We start from the raw sequence: 14,157 nt of genomic DNA, 5'->3' as shown, positions 1-14,157 counted from the left end.
GTCTACTATTCTCTTTCACACAGTCAATGCTCTAGTAAAAACCGAACCACTCACTTTTCCCTAGAGTTGCCTCCTTTGCGACTTCTGTGCTCATTCTATTTTCTCTGCTCAGAAAGCTTCTCCCACCCAACATCTTTGCAAGATCAAACATTTATCTGTCAAAATCTAAACTGATGATCACTTTTTCCTTAAAGTTCTCCATCTCCCTTCTTGTCCTGCTGGAAGCAGTCTCTTTTTCTTCTAAATATACAGAATATGCTATTTTAATTATTTATGTATTTTATCTTCACCACTATACTGAATATTCTTTAAGAGCAGGATCCATAGTCAATTCTTTTTTCTCATTTTGTATACAGAAAAACATCAATAAATATTTGTTGAAAATATTATAATAAAATATTGATATTAGAAGCATTTTAGAAGTTGGCTTAAATTGCCATTAGGTCCCTTCCAATCTAGAATTCTGTGATTGGTATTTTGCAATTTTACTTATCATGAAAAAGAACAAAAAGTTATGAGGGTTGTTCCTTTCCTTCCCTGATTAAGGAAAACTAACTTAATGATCAGTAAATTAATATTCTGCTATACTAAACAGAACTCTAACGACAAAAACTTTAAATCTACCTACTGAGCCCAAGAATTCCACATAGCAAATTCCTTTATAGTTCTACTTTGGGGGGAAATTTTTTTTCCCATTGTCATTCATTATTTAATTTTTTCAATAAACATTTAAATGTCTCTAAGTGCTAAACACCTTGTTAGGCACTGGTTGTAAATACAGTAGTGAATAACATAAAGTCCCTGCTCACAAGGAGCTACAGTCTAATGGCAGAGTTATGTTAAACAAATAATCGCATAAGCAAATACCTAATTATGATATGTTAACTAGCATAGAATAGGAACATACTGCATTTTAAAGGGTTTAAATATGGAAAAATCTTGATTAAAGAAATAAACCTTATATAAATATGAAAAACCAGAAGCTTTGAGATCTAATGGTTTGCTGGATTGAGAATTTCAGCTTGGAAAACTCTCTATTTAGAGAATCCTGCCACTCAAGCTACAAATAGGAGTATTCAATAGAGAATAGCTGGTTCCCACCCCCTCAAATACAGTATGTTGGAGTCATATCATTTCATATCAAATAAGGCTAGTTGTGACCTCAATGAGAATCCATTTTTTTCCACAACCTAAGTACTTGTTTAAAAAGTTTTTAAACGCTATTATTTAAATTTTAAAATACATGATCACATTTAAAATTAGTCTTTCTTTTCTTCCCAAGGAAATTCACACAAAAAAATACTCCCATATTTTAGTGCCCCATAATATGCCAGAAAGGACCATCTTTTCTTTGATGACCTGTGTGCTTAATGATATTTCCATTTCATTATGATTGAGATCACATATTGCACAGTATGTTAAAGAGTTGAGTTGATAAGCATTTAAGAAATAAAATTTGTTAAGGTATGCTTTTCTTTAATCAAAAGGAAAAAAATTAAGAAAACTTACTACAGCTAAATTATTTCCAATGCATTTCAGAAATAAAAATTTTTCTGCAACAGGATCTTCACCAAGGAACTCACCAAGTTGCTCCCTCAGTGCTTGTAAAGTAAGGTGAGGAGATACTCTGAAATATCATGACATTGCCTTATAATGTAAAATGAAATATATTTCAGCTGTACTAAAGATTTAATAACTTTAGTCACTTATTGTGAACTAAGACTAATTTTATGTATCATATATAACTTAATATATTGTGTTTCTACATTGCCTGGTACTTTGTAGGCCTGAAGCCTGTAAATATTTTTTTAAATAAATGACTAAAAGTCATTTAATCAATAAAATCATTGTTTTAAAATTATGCAAATGAACAGTTTATAAAAGTCCTTTTTGTACTAAAAAGGAAAATGCTTGTCTACTTTTCTCATCTACCTTCATATTTTTTTGTTAAAATAAAACTTGGCAATAAAACTTACATAATTTTATACATATATTAAAGAAGGATTTAGCCACAGATATTTTGGAAGTTTGACAGGATTAGCTGGTGCTTAAAATTTTCTTTGATGATCAAATGTTGTCAGATTCCACATCTTTGCTCACTGGGGATACGTCATTCCTCAACATCTAAAATTTAAAGCCATCACTTATGCTCTTGTTATGAGTTCTTATTTTTCTAGGATCTTATGGGAATATTATATAATTAATTCATTCAATTAACAAATATATATTGAGCCCCTCTTTGTGTCAGACATTGTTCTAAGGGCTGGGGATAAGGCAATCAACAAAACAAATATCTTTGCCCTTACAGACCGTACAATCTAATGGTGGGAGTGAAAAATTAACAAAATAAGTAAGAAAAAATTTAATTCATAAGACACTGCTAAGTACTATAGAGAAACATAAAGCAGGGAAGGGAGAGTACCCGCAATTTAAAATACACTGATCAGAGAAGATATACACAAAAAAGTAATATTGGAGCAAAGACGTGAAGGAGATGAGATAGCATATGTAAAGGCAAAAAAAGCATTTTAGACAAAATAAACAGGAAGTACAAGGGTTCTGAGGTAGGATCATGTCTAATGTGTTCCAGAACAGAAAGGAGGTTAATGTGCTTGAAGAAAATGATGGGGAAAATCAGGAAGATTGAGGTGTCCTCAAGAAAAATAACAACAGGCAGTTAGATCACACAGTGTCATGTGTGTTTCTGTGAATGTGAAAAAAAATGTATATATATATATATATATATATATATATATACACACACACACACACGTGTGTGTGTGTGTATTCTGTTTCTATTTTTAAATAGTTCAGTGAAACAGTCATTGTAGATATACTGGTTTAATTGCTATTCACAGCTCTTCAACAGGTTTCTAATTTCAGATAATTTCTCTCTTAATTCTCTTTGGGTATAGCCATAGTAATACACAGGTTATACTCTGTTTTCTAGGTGGCAGTACTATGGCTAAGTGACATCTGTTCCTATAGTACTTTTTAACTGTTATATAGCACTACCTATTTATAGTATTCATTAAGTCAGGGACTGGATCCATCATATGAATAAGATATTTTTCACTTAGAATTTTTGAATTTCCAGAAAGCATTTTTCTCTGCAGAAAAAAAAAAAAAGATTGCTTTTTCAGGCACATTGTAACATGACTACAAAATATTTACCTTATAAATCCAGCTAAAATTAGTTAACAACTTCTATTGAAATGGTATTTAACTGATAGTTCCAAGATCCTTCAGGGACATAAAAAACATGAAGTTCCACCAACTGAATAAATTGAGAATAAAATCAGTTAAAATATTTTTAAAGTGAAAAAAATCAACTGATGTCCTCTAGAATTTTAAGTTTAATAAACATACTTGAAATAAACATGGAATACATGTATCCTTCTGAACAAACACAAAAAAAACAAAATGAAGAGCCAAAAATTTGTTAGGTTGGCTACTTGGCACTTGGAGCACATTTTCCCTTGGAAACAATGTCATAGCTGTGGTTCTAGAGTTCCTTAACATACTGACATACAATGCTTGTTTTGTGGCTTGCAGTAAGGATACCAGATTGCCAAGATCAGTTTTCTTATTACCAACCTTTCCCTCTTCCCTGACCTCTACCTATACAGTTTCATTGGTGTTATCTTGTGGAATCCTTATCCTTTACATATTGTCCCCCTAACACAGCTGTGATGAGTGCTAGTTCTCAGCACCTGCTAAAGTGTGAATACTAGGGCTTGGGGAATATTTCTGTTTCCCAAAATTCAAGGAAGAACCTATTCCTGACCAGTGATGGGGAAAGGAACGGTTGTTTTCACATAGGGCATGTCTGTAAGCTTAGCTTGTCTGTGCTTATATGTACTATCTTTTTTTCCTATTAGTGTTTTATGACCTCAATTAGAATTCATCTATTGAGAAGAATATTTAGATTACTACAACAGAACAATTACAGCAAATAAAGGCTTATCTTTTAGTCTAATGAAAGTTTGCTATTCATGTATATTAAAAGTCAAAGCATTGAAATGATTATACTCTATGATATTAAGTGAGAAAAAATTTTTAAATTTTAAGTAAATATGACCTTATATTAATATTAGTAATTTTTATAGGAAATGACAATGGCTCTTAACATCTTTTTTTTTTTTTTTTTTTTTTTTTTTGCGGTACGTGGGTGGGCCTCTCACTGTTGTGGCCTCTCCCGTTGCGGAGCACAGGCTATATACATGTTTTTTTAAAAAATACATTTCTTAATGGTTAACTTTTCCAGAACAACATAGTTGAAAAAATATTGAAAATTCTGAAAGCCTGTATTAAAACTCACAACATCATTTTAAGGCTAAACATTCTATTTATATCAAAACCCAACTTTATCCTGGCTTTAATGGAAGTAAATCCATCAATAATACTCTTATTAAAACTATTATTTTAAAAATACATTAAACAGGACAGGGAACTATAGTCAATATTATGCAATAACCTATAAGAGAAAAGAATCTGAAAAAGAATATATATATATCTATATATATATATTCATATATATATATATCTCTGAATCGCTGTGCTGTATACCTGAAACTTACATGATATTGTAAATTAACTATACTTTGATTAAAAAATTTTTTTAAATAAGTAAAAATAAAAATAACTATTTTACAATAAATAAATAATAAAAATACATTAAAAGGTATACAGATGGGCACATATTTTGCCTTTCGCCTCAGGCTCCAAAATGGCTAGGCATAGCATTATTAGATCCTGTTTCTATTTAAAATGCTGATATCTTGTTTGTCACAGGTTTTTGCATTAATTTTTCATTTTAAAAATCTTTTATTAAAATATTTATCTTAATTACTTAATTTTTTGGTGCCTGCTTAAGTTTTGCACCAAAGGCAAGTGACTCCATTTTCCTCAGACTATTCTCAGTCCTGTGAGGGACATAGACAATAAACATTAAATATAAAACACTGGTAAGTGATATAGCAAATCAGAAAGTGGGCAGTACTGGGAAAAGAGAATAAATAGAGCAGAGCAAGGAAATCGGGAAGATAAAAGAGGGAGTAGTTTTCAGTTTTAAATGGAATAGTCCGGATACAAATCTAAGAAAATTAACAATTCCTTAATGTCAACTAATATCGAGTCCATATACAAATTTTGCCAACTGTCCAACTGTCCTCAGAATGTTTTTTCAATCTAGAATTCAATCAAGGATAACATATTGCATTTGGTTGTTATGTCTTTTTTTTTAATGAAGTATAGTTGATTTACAATTTGTGTTAGTTTCAGGTATACAGCAAAGTGATTCAGTTATTTTTTTTCAGATTATATTCCATTATAGGTTATTATAAGACATTGAATATAATACCCTGTGCTATACAGTAATCCTTGTTGCTTATTTATCTTATGTATACTAGTGTGTATCTATTAATCCCGTACTCCTAATTTGTCCTTCCCTCTCTCCTTCTCCCCTTTGTCACAACTTTTAAAAAGCTTAATTTGGAAGAGTTTTCCAGACTTGCTTTTTTTTCTCTTCATGGCACTTTTTAAAGAGACTGGACCAATTGTTTAACAGGCTGTTCTGCATTCTGAATTTACCTTATTAACTCCTAAGGTGTCATTTAACTTATTTCTCCAATCCTTCTCTCTCTTGTAAACAGTTGACTTTATAGCCCTCAATTGGCACGTGTTAATCAACTGGGGTAAGAACACTTCATAATACCCTGTATTACATATTACTTCACATTTGGGCATACATAATGCTCTACTTCCAAATATTTGTATATTTAATAATTATTAAAGGGATAATAGAACAGACTATAAGGGACAAGAAAATGGAACCTGTTATAGAGTTATTTGAATAATTAAAATGTGAGGTGATAGTGGCTCAGACTAACATGCTAGCAATATAGGTGATGGGAAGTGGTCAGATTTTGTATATAATTTGAAGCTAGAGTCCAAGAAGTGAAGTTTGAGTAAGGTGTGATGTGTTTGGCCTTAGATATCGAAAGGATGGATTTGCCATCAACTGAGATGGGTAAGGTCATGGTTAGTACGGGTTCGGGCTGGGGGGAGAACTGTAGTTCAGTTTCAGACATACTGAGTTTCAGCTGTCTATTGGTTATCCAAGCAGAGATTTCAAGTAGGCAGCTGAAAATATCAATCTGGAGTTTGGGAAAGAGGGCTGGGATGGGGATATAAATTTGAGAATACTTAGCATAAAGTTGGTATTTAAAGCTCCTAGACTGGATGAGATCACAATGAGTGCAAACAGAGAAGAGAACAAAGAGCTGACCCGTGAAATTCCCCAGTATCAAGAGATCAAGAAAAAGACACAAAAAAGAAGACTGAAAATGAATAACAAGGAATGTAAAAGGAAAACCAAGATAATGTGTATGCTAAAAGCCAAGTGAAGGAATTATGTCAAGGAAGACAGAGTGATCAACAGTGTCAACTACTGTGCACACACAGATCAAGCATATGTGGAATAAGAATTAAGCAATAGATTTAGTAATGTAAAGGTGAATTTAACAGAGCAGTTTTGGTGGAATAGTAGAGTGAAAGCTTTGACTGGAGTTGATTTAAAGTGAAAATGAGAAGAAGGTATTGGGGGTTTGAGAAGGTATGAAATAGATATCTAGAATAGTGGAAGAGTGAACGAGTGAGTGGGAGACAGTCTTATTGCCTACTAGCAAAAATTTCCACTTGAGATTCATGGTCATTAATTTAAAATGAGAATAGTCCTATACTGGTATATTTTTCTCCAGCCATGCTCCACTGTAGGTATATGTGAAGAACAGGTGAAGAAAATTAAGCAGGGTTTTTGTTTTGTCAAGGAGTACAATGAAATGAGAGAGGGCAAGGAGTTAAAAGTATGTGCAAGAGAGTGATCAAGAATGCTCCGTGAGTTTGCAGGGCAGAAATAGAGACAAAGATGTAGAGAACAAACGTATGGACACCAAGGGGGGAAAGTGGCAGGGGGTGGGAGTGGGGGTGGGATGAACTGGGAGATTGGGATTGACATGTATACACTAATATGTATAAAATAGATAACTAATAAGAACCTGCTGTATAAAAAAATAAAATAAAATTCAAAAATTCAAAAAAAAAAAGAGTGCTCCGTGATATTTAAGCCAGCCATGGAAGGCATCCTGAGAAAAGGAATAAACAAACAAACAAAAAAAGGTGATAGGATCAATGCATTGGAGGTCCCAGTATAATTGGGGTCCTTAGAGATACAAGAACTGTAATCAAGTACTGGGATACACAAAGTTGGGTTCACAGTGGAGTTGGTATCTAATACTTTATAGAATCCATAGTTTTGCTTTATCAAAACTTTTCAAAACCAATGATAAGCAGGTTTTTCTTATATTTTAGTGTAAAAAAGATTTTCTTACCTCTGATGAGGAAGGTCGACTTGGACTGAGGGACATATTCACCAAAGTTTGAATGGGGTAATTGTCAGTTGGAATTTTGTAGGGTTTTTTTAATCTTTCTTCATTGAAGTAGTATTTAAAAAAGGTTATAACAGATTTTTGGCTTGTTTAAGATAGTATGCCACTCATTTCTGGTCTTTGATTCATTCAAAAAATAAACAGAAAAACACAAAAGGCTTTAGACTCAAAGTGAAAGCTTGATAAGTATACAATCTTATAATAATTCAAAAAGATATACTATAGCAAGTAGGGCTGGTAACTGCAATGAAATGAACATATATCCCATACAACTAAGTAAAGTGGTAAATTATAATAGACTTGTGACTAGAACATTTTTTACTATTCTAAACAATTCATTTTCTCTTGGTCAAAAATTAAGGTTAAATATATATAGTATTTTACACAAAGTAGAAATATACTTTTGGAAGTAGAAAGACCAAACTTATACAAAAGGCTGTAGAATGATGAAAATTGTTTTACCCTTTACATTTCTTCCTGGCCTTGGATACTCAATAATAATAAATGTGAACAATTATTCCAGATGAAAATATCAGTCTTTAAGTATATCAGGTTTATGTACCTATGTTTGTGTATTATTTCTTGTGTTTTCCCTCAGAAAATGTATGACAGTTTACAAGAATACACAATAAAATTTAAAGTATATAAATATATAATAAAAGTTAAAAAATAAGGTAGCAGAATTATTACTCTAAAAAAGAATTATCAAAGTGACACAATCCTTAGGGATATACTATAATACCAATAGTAGAGAAGTTTTTTCAAGATTCCAAAGCTTTGCTTTATATTAAGATAGTGATTTAAATCTGACAAAACTTAAAATTCAAGCTGAGGGTGCCTGCAGGATAGGAATGGAATGGAGAAAAAAAAAATTGTCTGGCTACCTTTAAAAAATGAGATCACATGAGGCTGTAGGCAAGCCTCCTCCCTCAAAGGCCTGACTGAGGGCTATAATTAAAAATTTTCTAAAACCTAGGGAGGATCCCCAAAAGTGTTGTAAATAGCATACCAAAATGGGAAGCCACTGGTCTAAGCTAACCATACCTGACAGAAATTTTGGGGGAGGCGTTCTCCCCTAAGCTAAATGAGGAAAGTAAAACATTCCAACATAGGTTAATAGGTGTATCAGTCCTTCAGTATCATTGAGGTAGCCACCCAATTATTTAAAAAAAGAAAAAAAAAACCCAAAACTATCCTTGTTTTACAAATCTGGTCTCTACAGGATCAGAGGTATGGCTCCAAAAATAATCCAAAGCCCACCAATCCTTTTATCACTCCCCAAAGCTTCCCTATTTATCTTAAGAGACTTGTAAGTATTAAAGGGGAAACAGAGTCATCCTAGGAGGAATTTGCCTGTGCCTTTGAGATGCAAATATCTGACCTGGTTTTCTCCAGGAACCCTAATCTCCGCCATCGTTTTAAAATGCAGATTTTGAAAAAGGGGGTAAATTAGAACTTGTCAAGGACAAATAAAAACCTTAAGCATCTTTTCCATAAATATTATTAACAAGGGTTTAGCCATCTAGACAAGTGAGCTTGATTTGTTACATCTGCCAGAAACCCAATTTTAATCCAACCTCTTTTGCAGACTGATGGGTTTTACATTGCTGTACCTGGCTCATGGCTGAAATTGTGGAATGGGAACAATAAGGCCTCTGTGTTTGTTTGTGTGTTCGTACGTATCTATGTGTGTCGTAGATGTATGGTATTGCCGAAAAGTAATTAGTAAAAGAGCTCTATTTCACTGACTTAAAGGAAATTAGCGCTTATATACTCAGAAATAGAAAATAATCTGGCCAGAATGAATCTCACCTGGTGGGGCAGTGGTTATGAATCCGTCTGCCAATGCAGGGAACACAAGTTTGAGCCCTGGTCTGGGAAGATACCACACGCCGAGGAGCAACTAAGCCCGTGCACCACAACTACTGAGCCTGCGCTCTAGAGCCCACGCGCCGCAACTACTGAAGCCCGCGCACCTAGAGCCCGTGCTCTGCAACAAGAAAAGCCACCGCAATGAGAAGCCCGCGCACTGCAACAAAGAGTAGCCCCAGTAGTACTGGAAAATATTCAGTGCTAAACTGATATCTGGTATTGAAGGTGGCTTAAGCTTGTTGGCTTCATTAATATGGACACGTCTTTAGAGTCATCAGTGTTAAGTATAATATTGTACAATATTTCTGTTGTACTTAGGTTTACTAGACTTTATTATATCTATTGCAAATTTGTCAGTAAGAAAAGTAATCCAATGTGGAAAATTTTTAAAGCAAAGTTAGATATGTGTCTTCAGTAAAAGAAGGCATGAGGGGGCTTCCCTGGTGGCACAGTGGTTGAGAATCTGCCTGCTAATGCAGGGGACACAGGTTCCAGCCCTGGTCTGGGAGGACCCCACATGCCGCGGAGCAACTAGGCCAGTGAGCCACAACTACTGAGCCTGCGCGTCTGGAGCCTGTGCTCCACAACAAGAGAGGCCGCGATAGTTAGAGGCCCGCACACTGCGATGAAGAGTGGCCCCCGCTTGCCACAACTAGAGAAAGCCCTCGCACAGAAACGAAGACCCAACACAGCAAAAATAAATAAAATAAATTTTTTTAAAAAGGCGTGAGGATGAAAAAATACTGAAGAGTTATGCATGATCAGGATTTTCTAAGATTGGATTGAATTTAGGTGGGTAAATGGATTTTGTTGGGAGTAAGCTAAGGTAAGACTTGGATTTGGTTTCTCTTTCCGTTAAGAGAACAAGGTTTTCCTTTTTAAAACAATTTTATTTATTTATTTATTTATTTTGGGTTGCATTGGGTCTTCATTGCTGCACGTGGGCTTTCTCTAGTTGCATTGAGCCGCGGCTACTTTTTGTTGTGGTGCACGGGCTTCTCTTGCTGCGGAGCATGGGCTCTAGGCACACGGGCTCAGTAGTTGTGGCTTAGTTGCTCCGCGGCATGTGGGATCTTCCCAGACCAGGGAATTGGACCCATGTCCCCTGCGTTGGCAGGTGGATTCTCAACAACTGAGCCACCAGGGAAGTCCCAAGAACAAGGTTTTCTTGGAATACTGTTTTTTTTAAAATAAATTTATTTATTTTATGTATTTATTTTTGGCTGCACTGGGTCTTCCTTGCTGCACGCGGGCTTTCTCTAGTTGCAGAGAGCGGGGGCTAGTCTTTGTTGCAGTGCGCAGGCTTCTCATTGCGGTGGCTTCTCTTGTTGCGGAGCACGGGCTCTGGGTGCGTGGGCTTTAGTAGTTGCAGTGTATGGACTCAGTAGTTGTGGCTCGTGGGCTCTAGAGCGCAGGCTCAGTAGTTGTGGTGCATGAGCTTAGCAGGCTCAGTAGTTGTGGCGCATGAGCTTAGTTGATCCGCGGCATGTGGGATCTTCCCGAACCAGGGCTCAAACTTGTGTCCCCTGCATTGGCAGACGGATTCTTAACCACTGTGCCACCAGGGAAGTCCCTGGTATGCCGTTTCTGATAACATATTGTGTGAGTTTCTTTGCCTTTAAGTGATCTGTATTTGCTTTTGAGATCTCTTGTAACTTTGGTTAACAAATAAGTATTGTCTCACAGTGACCAATGACCTTATTTCATCAAGTGTTGAAACTTTTTGAGAAACTTCCCAAATATCAAATTTTAATCAAAGTTCTTTTGACTTTCAGCTAACTTTGGGATGTTCTGGAGGGCCCCTGAGGCATCTCAGAGAGAAATATTTAACCAGTATTATTTGGTATGTTAAATTACATAGAGAGCATTATCACATGAACGATTAACCTACTTAAGATATACTGTATAGATGAATGTTATTAACATCGACATTCTAAAAATTATATAGTTTCTGGAATTTGGATATGTCCTGGTATAATGCTATAGTTCTAGTTGTCATATTAAAATGTTGTCTGTCACTTCTTTATGGATTACACTGTAATCAGATGTTTAACCATGCCTTTTAAGTCTTGTCATTTATAGACAGTTATCCTTGTACTCTGATGCTGTTACAAAAGTACTTCCTCTTCAAGAAGATTGGGTCAGGCTTCCCTGGTGGCGCAGTGGTTGAGAGTCCGCCTGCCAATGCAGAAGACACGGGTTCGTGCCCCGGTCCGGGAAGATCCCACATGCCGCGGAGCAGCTGGGCCCGTGAGCCATGGCCGCTGAGCCTGCACGTCCGGAGCCTGTGCTCCGCAACGGGAGAGGCCACAACAGTGAGAGGCCTGCGTACCGCAAAAAAAAAAAAAAAAAAAGAAGATTGGGTCATTTGTAGAGACGTGGATGAATCTAGAGACTGTCATACAGAGTGAAGTAAGTCAGAAAGAGAAAAACAAATACTGTATATTAACGCATATATGTGGAACCTAGAAAAATGGTACAGAGGAACCAGTTTGCAGGGCAGAAATTGAGACACAGATGTAGAGAACAAACGTATGGACACCAAGGGGGGAAAGCGGCAGGGGGTGGGGGTTGTGATGAATTGGGAGATTGGGATTGACATGTATACACTGATGTGTATAAAATGGATGACTAATAAGAACCTGCTGTATGAAAAAATAAATAGAATAAAATTCAAAAATTCAAAAAAAGAAGATTTACAGGAAGGCTACAGAAGTAGTTACAATAGTCCCACATAAGATGACTATGCAAGGATTCCAGTCCATACCAACTCAAAACAAGAAGCTGTCCTGCCCCCTGAGGTCTCTAGATCAGGCATCCAGAGATTTTTTACTCCCTGACAGGCAGGGTTGACGCCCCTACTCAGCCCTGAAGCAGCTACAGAAGACAGACCATCACCCATCTGCTTCCCATAAGATTATGGGAGTAAAATCTCTGAGCAGGGAATGAGACAGGAAGGGGGCAGGGCACAACGTTTTAAAAGAATGACATAACTGGAGGACACGACATAAACTCATTAGAACCAAATAGGTCCAAGATGGTGGATGAGTTGACTTCCAGTGTAACACATCAGCAAGCTAAATGACACACCCACAGGCACCATGACAGTTCCTAGGCTGACCATAAAGCTCAAAAAGTGGGCCATGGCCCAATTCCTGGAAATCCTCACCCCTCCCCCAAAACAGCTAGAATACTCCTCCCACTCATTAGCCTATGAAATTACCCACCCCTATAAAAACTGACAAGCCCCATACCCTGGTGCCTTTCACCTTCTGAGACGGCCCACACTGTCTACGGAGTGTTTATCTCCCTGAATAAACCTTCTTTCTCTTAAAAAAAAAAAAGATTCCAAAGCTTTGCTTTATGTTAAGATAGTGATTTAAATCTGACAGAACTTAAAATGTCTGTGATCTAGTACTGATTATATCTCTATGAAATCCTATCAGACTCCACTAATTGTTCTAATGGTATCAAAATTAAAAGATTATATTCTGGGACACACAATCTTTCAAATCAAATTATTTCCACATATTACTTCCTATATAAATTTTTTACAACAATTAAAACAAAATGTGATTTGTCATTTTAACCATCTCAAACGCTATTTTAAATACATTAGTACTTTAAGGAAACATTAAGATATTTCTATTTCTGTATCTATCCAAAGGCTCTTTCTGACATTGTACTACTATTAGTCTCAATTATGAACCTAACAAAGCACAACTCAACTTCTTTATTAGATAATTAATGGTAATCTATATTAAATACAGCATAATGGCATTCATTAACTAGTATGCCAACTGGGAGACTACAACTTTCAATTTTTCTGGATGCATTAAAAACTGGATATTCTAACTGAGAACAAATTTTTCATTAAGTGAACTCAAGATAGAGCAATCAAGACCTGCTTTACTATTACCCTGAGTTAAACTGCCCCGCCTATAGTATTCCTTCTAAAGGAACAGCAAACAAGCCGTGTTTTGAGCTAAAATTCCCTCTGTCATTACCGACTGTGTCAGTACTAAAGACCAAATCCTGGCTGGCCAGAGACAAAGTGGCCTGGCATGAAAAGATGAGCCCTTAGGAATTAGAATTGGGAGAAGAACTCAAGATTCAAGTATGTAGTTAGTAGAGACTGAAGCAAAATGAATGTATAAAGGGAAGTCATGAAGCAGTATCATATCCATGAAGCAAGCCCATGTTATGAGAAAGCTGTAATTATTTGTAAACCACAATAGAAAAAGAGATAAAGACTAGAGAGAATGACTGATTGAACCAGTAGTGAGATGCCAGCTGAGATACATAGGTAATTCATGTTTATAGCTAAGCACTAGAGAGAAGAGTCAAATTTTTTTTGCTGTTGAGGTCCCTAACCTTTCATCTACTCCTATTGGGGTCCGACGATGGGGAAGCGGGCTGCGGATGGGCCGCCCGTTGGACAAACTCGGGTCACTTAGTGATGCGTCTCTAAGGGGACAGGGTACCAGTGACTCAAGCCCGTATTTCTAGCTCTTACGCCTCGGTAAGGATCTCCCCTTCCCTTCCCTCAACCTCTGCCGCCAACTCCGTCAGGAAAACAGGAACCGCCTCGTCGCCCCGCCACCAGGCCTTTTACAAAGTCCCTCAATATCTGACTTCTCTCACCGGTCCCCTCGGGTCTTGGAGGATAACGACAAGCTCTTTCCTTACCTCTCCCAAATCGTCCTCTCCACAGAGGGAGAGCGGAGAGGATGGGTGTCTGATCGCGTTAGCATCCCGCAGCTGGCGCGCCCACCATCCGCTCCGCCCCTTCTCGCTCCCAGCTCTCCCCTCACCCCCCTGAGGCTCGGGCTCTCGC

General features: G+C 36.5%; 2 protein-coding genes across 2 annotated transcripts in view; both read right to left on the bottom strand.

The window, feature by feature from the left end:
- SPATA1 (spermatogenesis associated 1) overlaps positions 1 to 7,495 on the bottom strand; it is a gene marked incomplete at its 5' end in the record, with an annotated part of 28,324 nt that extends 20,829 nt beyond the window's left edge. Inside the window, 2 exon segments of the mRNA XM_082614285.1 lie at positions 7,392 to 7,481; positions 7,484 to 7,495. Coding sequence (XP_082470411.1) covers positions 7,392 to 7,481; positions 7,484 to 7,495 — 102 coding nt within the window.
- LOC309800253 (dolichyl-diphosphooligosaccharide--protein glycosyltransferase subunit TMEM258-like) overlaps positions 1 to 14,107 on the bottom strand; it is a 51,430-nt gene extending 37,323 nt beyond the window's left edge. The window contains exon 1 of the mRNA XM_082614290.1: positions 14,010 to 14,107. The gene's annotated coding sequence lies outside the window, so the exon portion shown is untranslated. The remainder of the gene's footprint in view (positions 1 to 14,009) is intronic.
- Positions 14,108 to 14,157: the final 50 nt, after the last annotated feature.

The sequence above is a fragment of the Mesoplodon mirus genome (assembly GCF_964341445.2).
Source record: "Mesoplodon mirus genome assembly, chromosome: 3".
NCBI classification, from domain to species: domain Eukaryota; kingdom Metazoa; phylum Chordata; class Mammalia; order Artiodactyla; family Ziphiidae; genus Mesoplodon; species Mesoplodon mirus.
The sequence above is the reverse complement of the archived record's forward strand: the minus strand, read 5'-3'. Positions and strand labels throughout refer to the sequence as shown.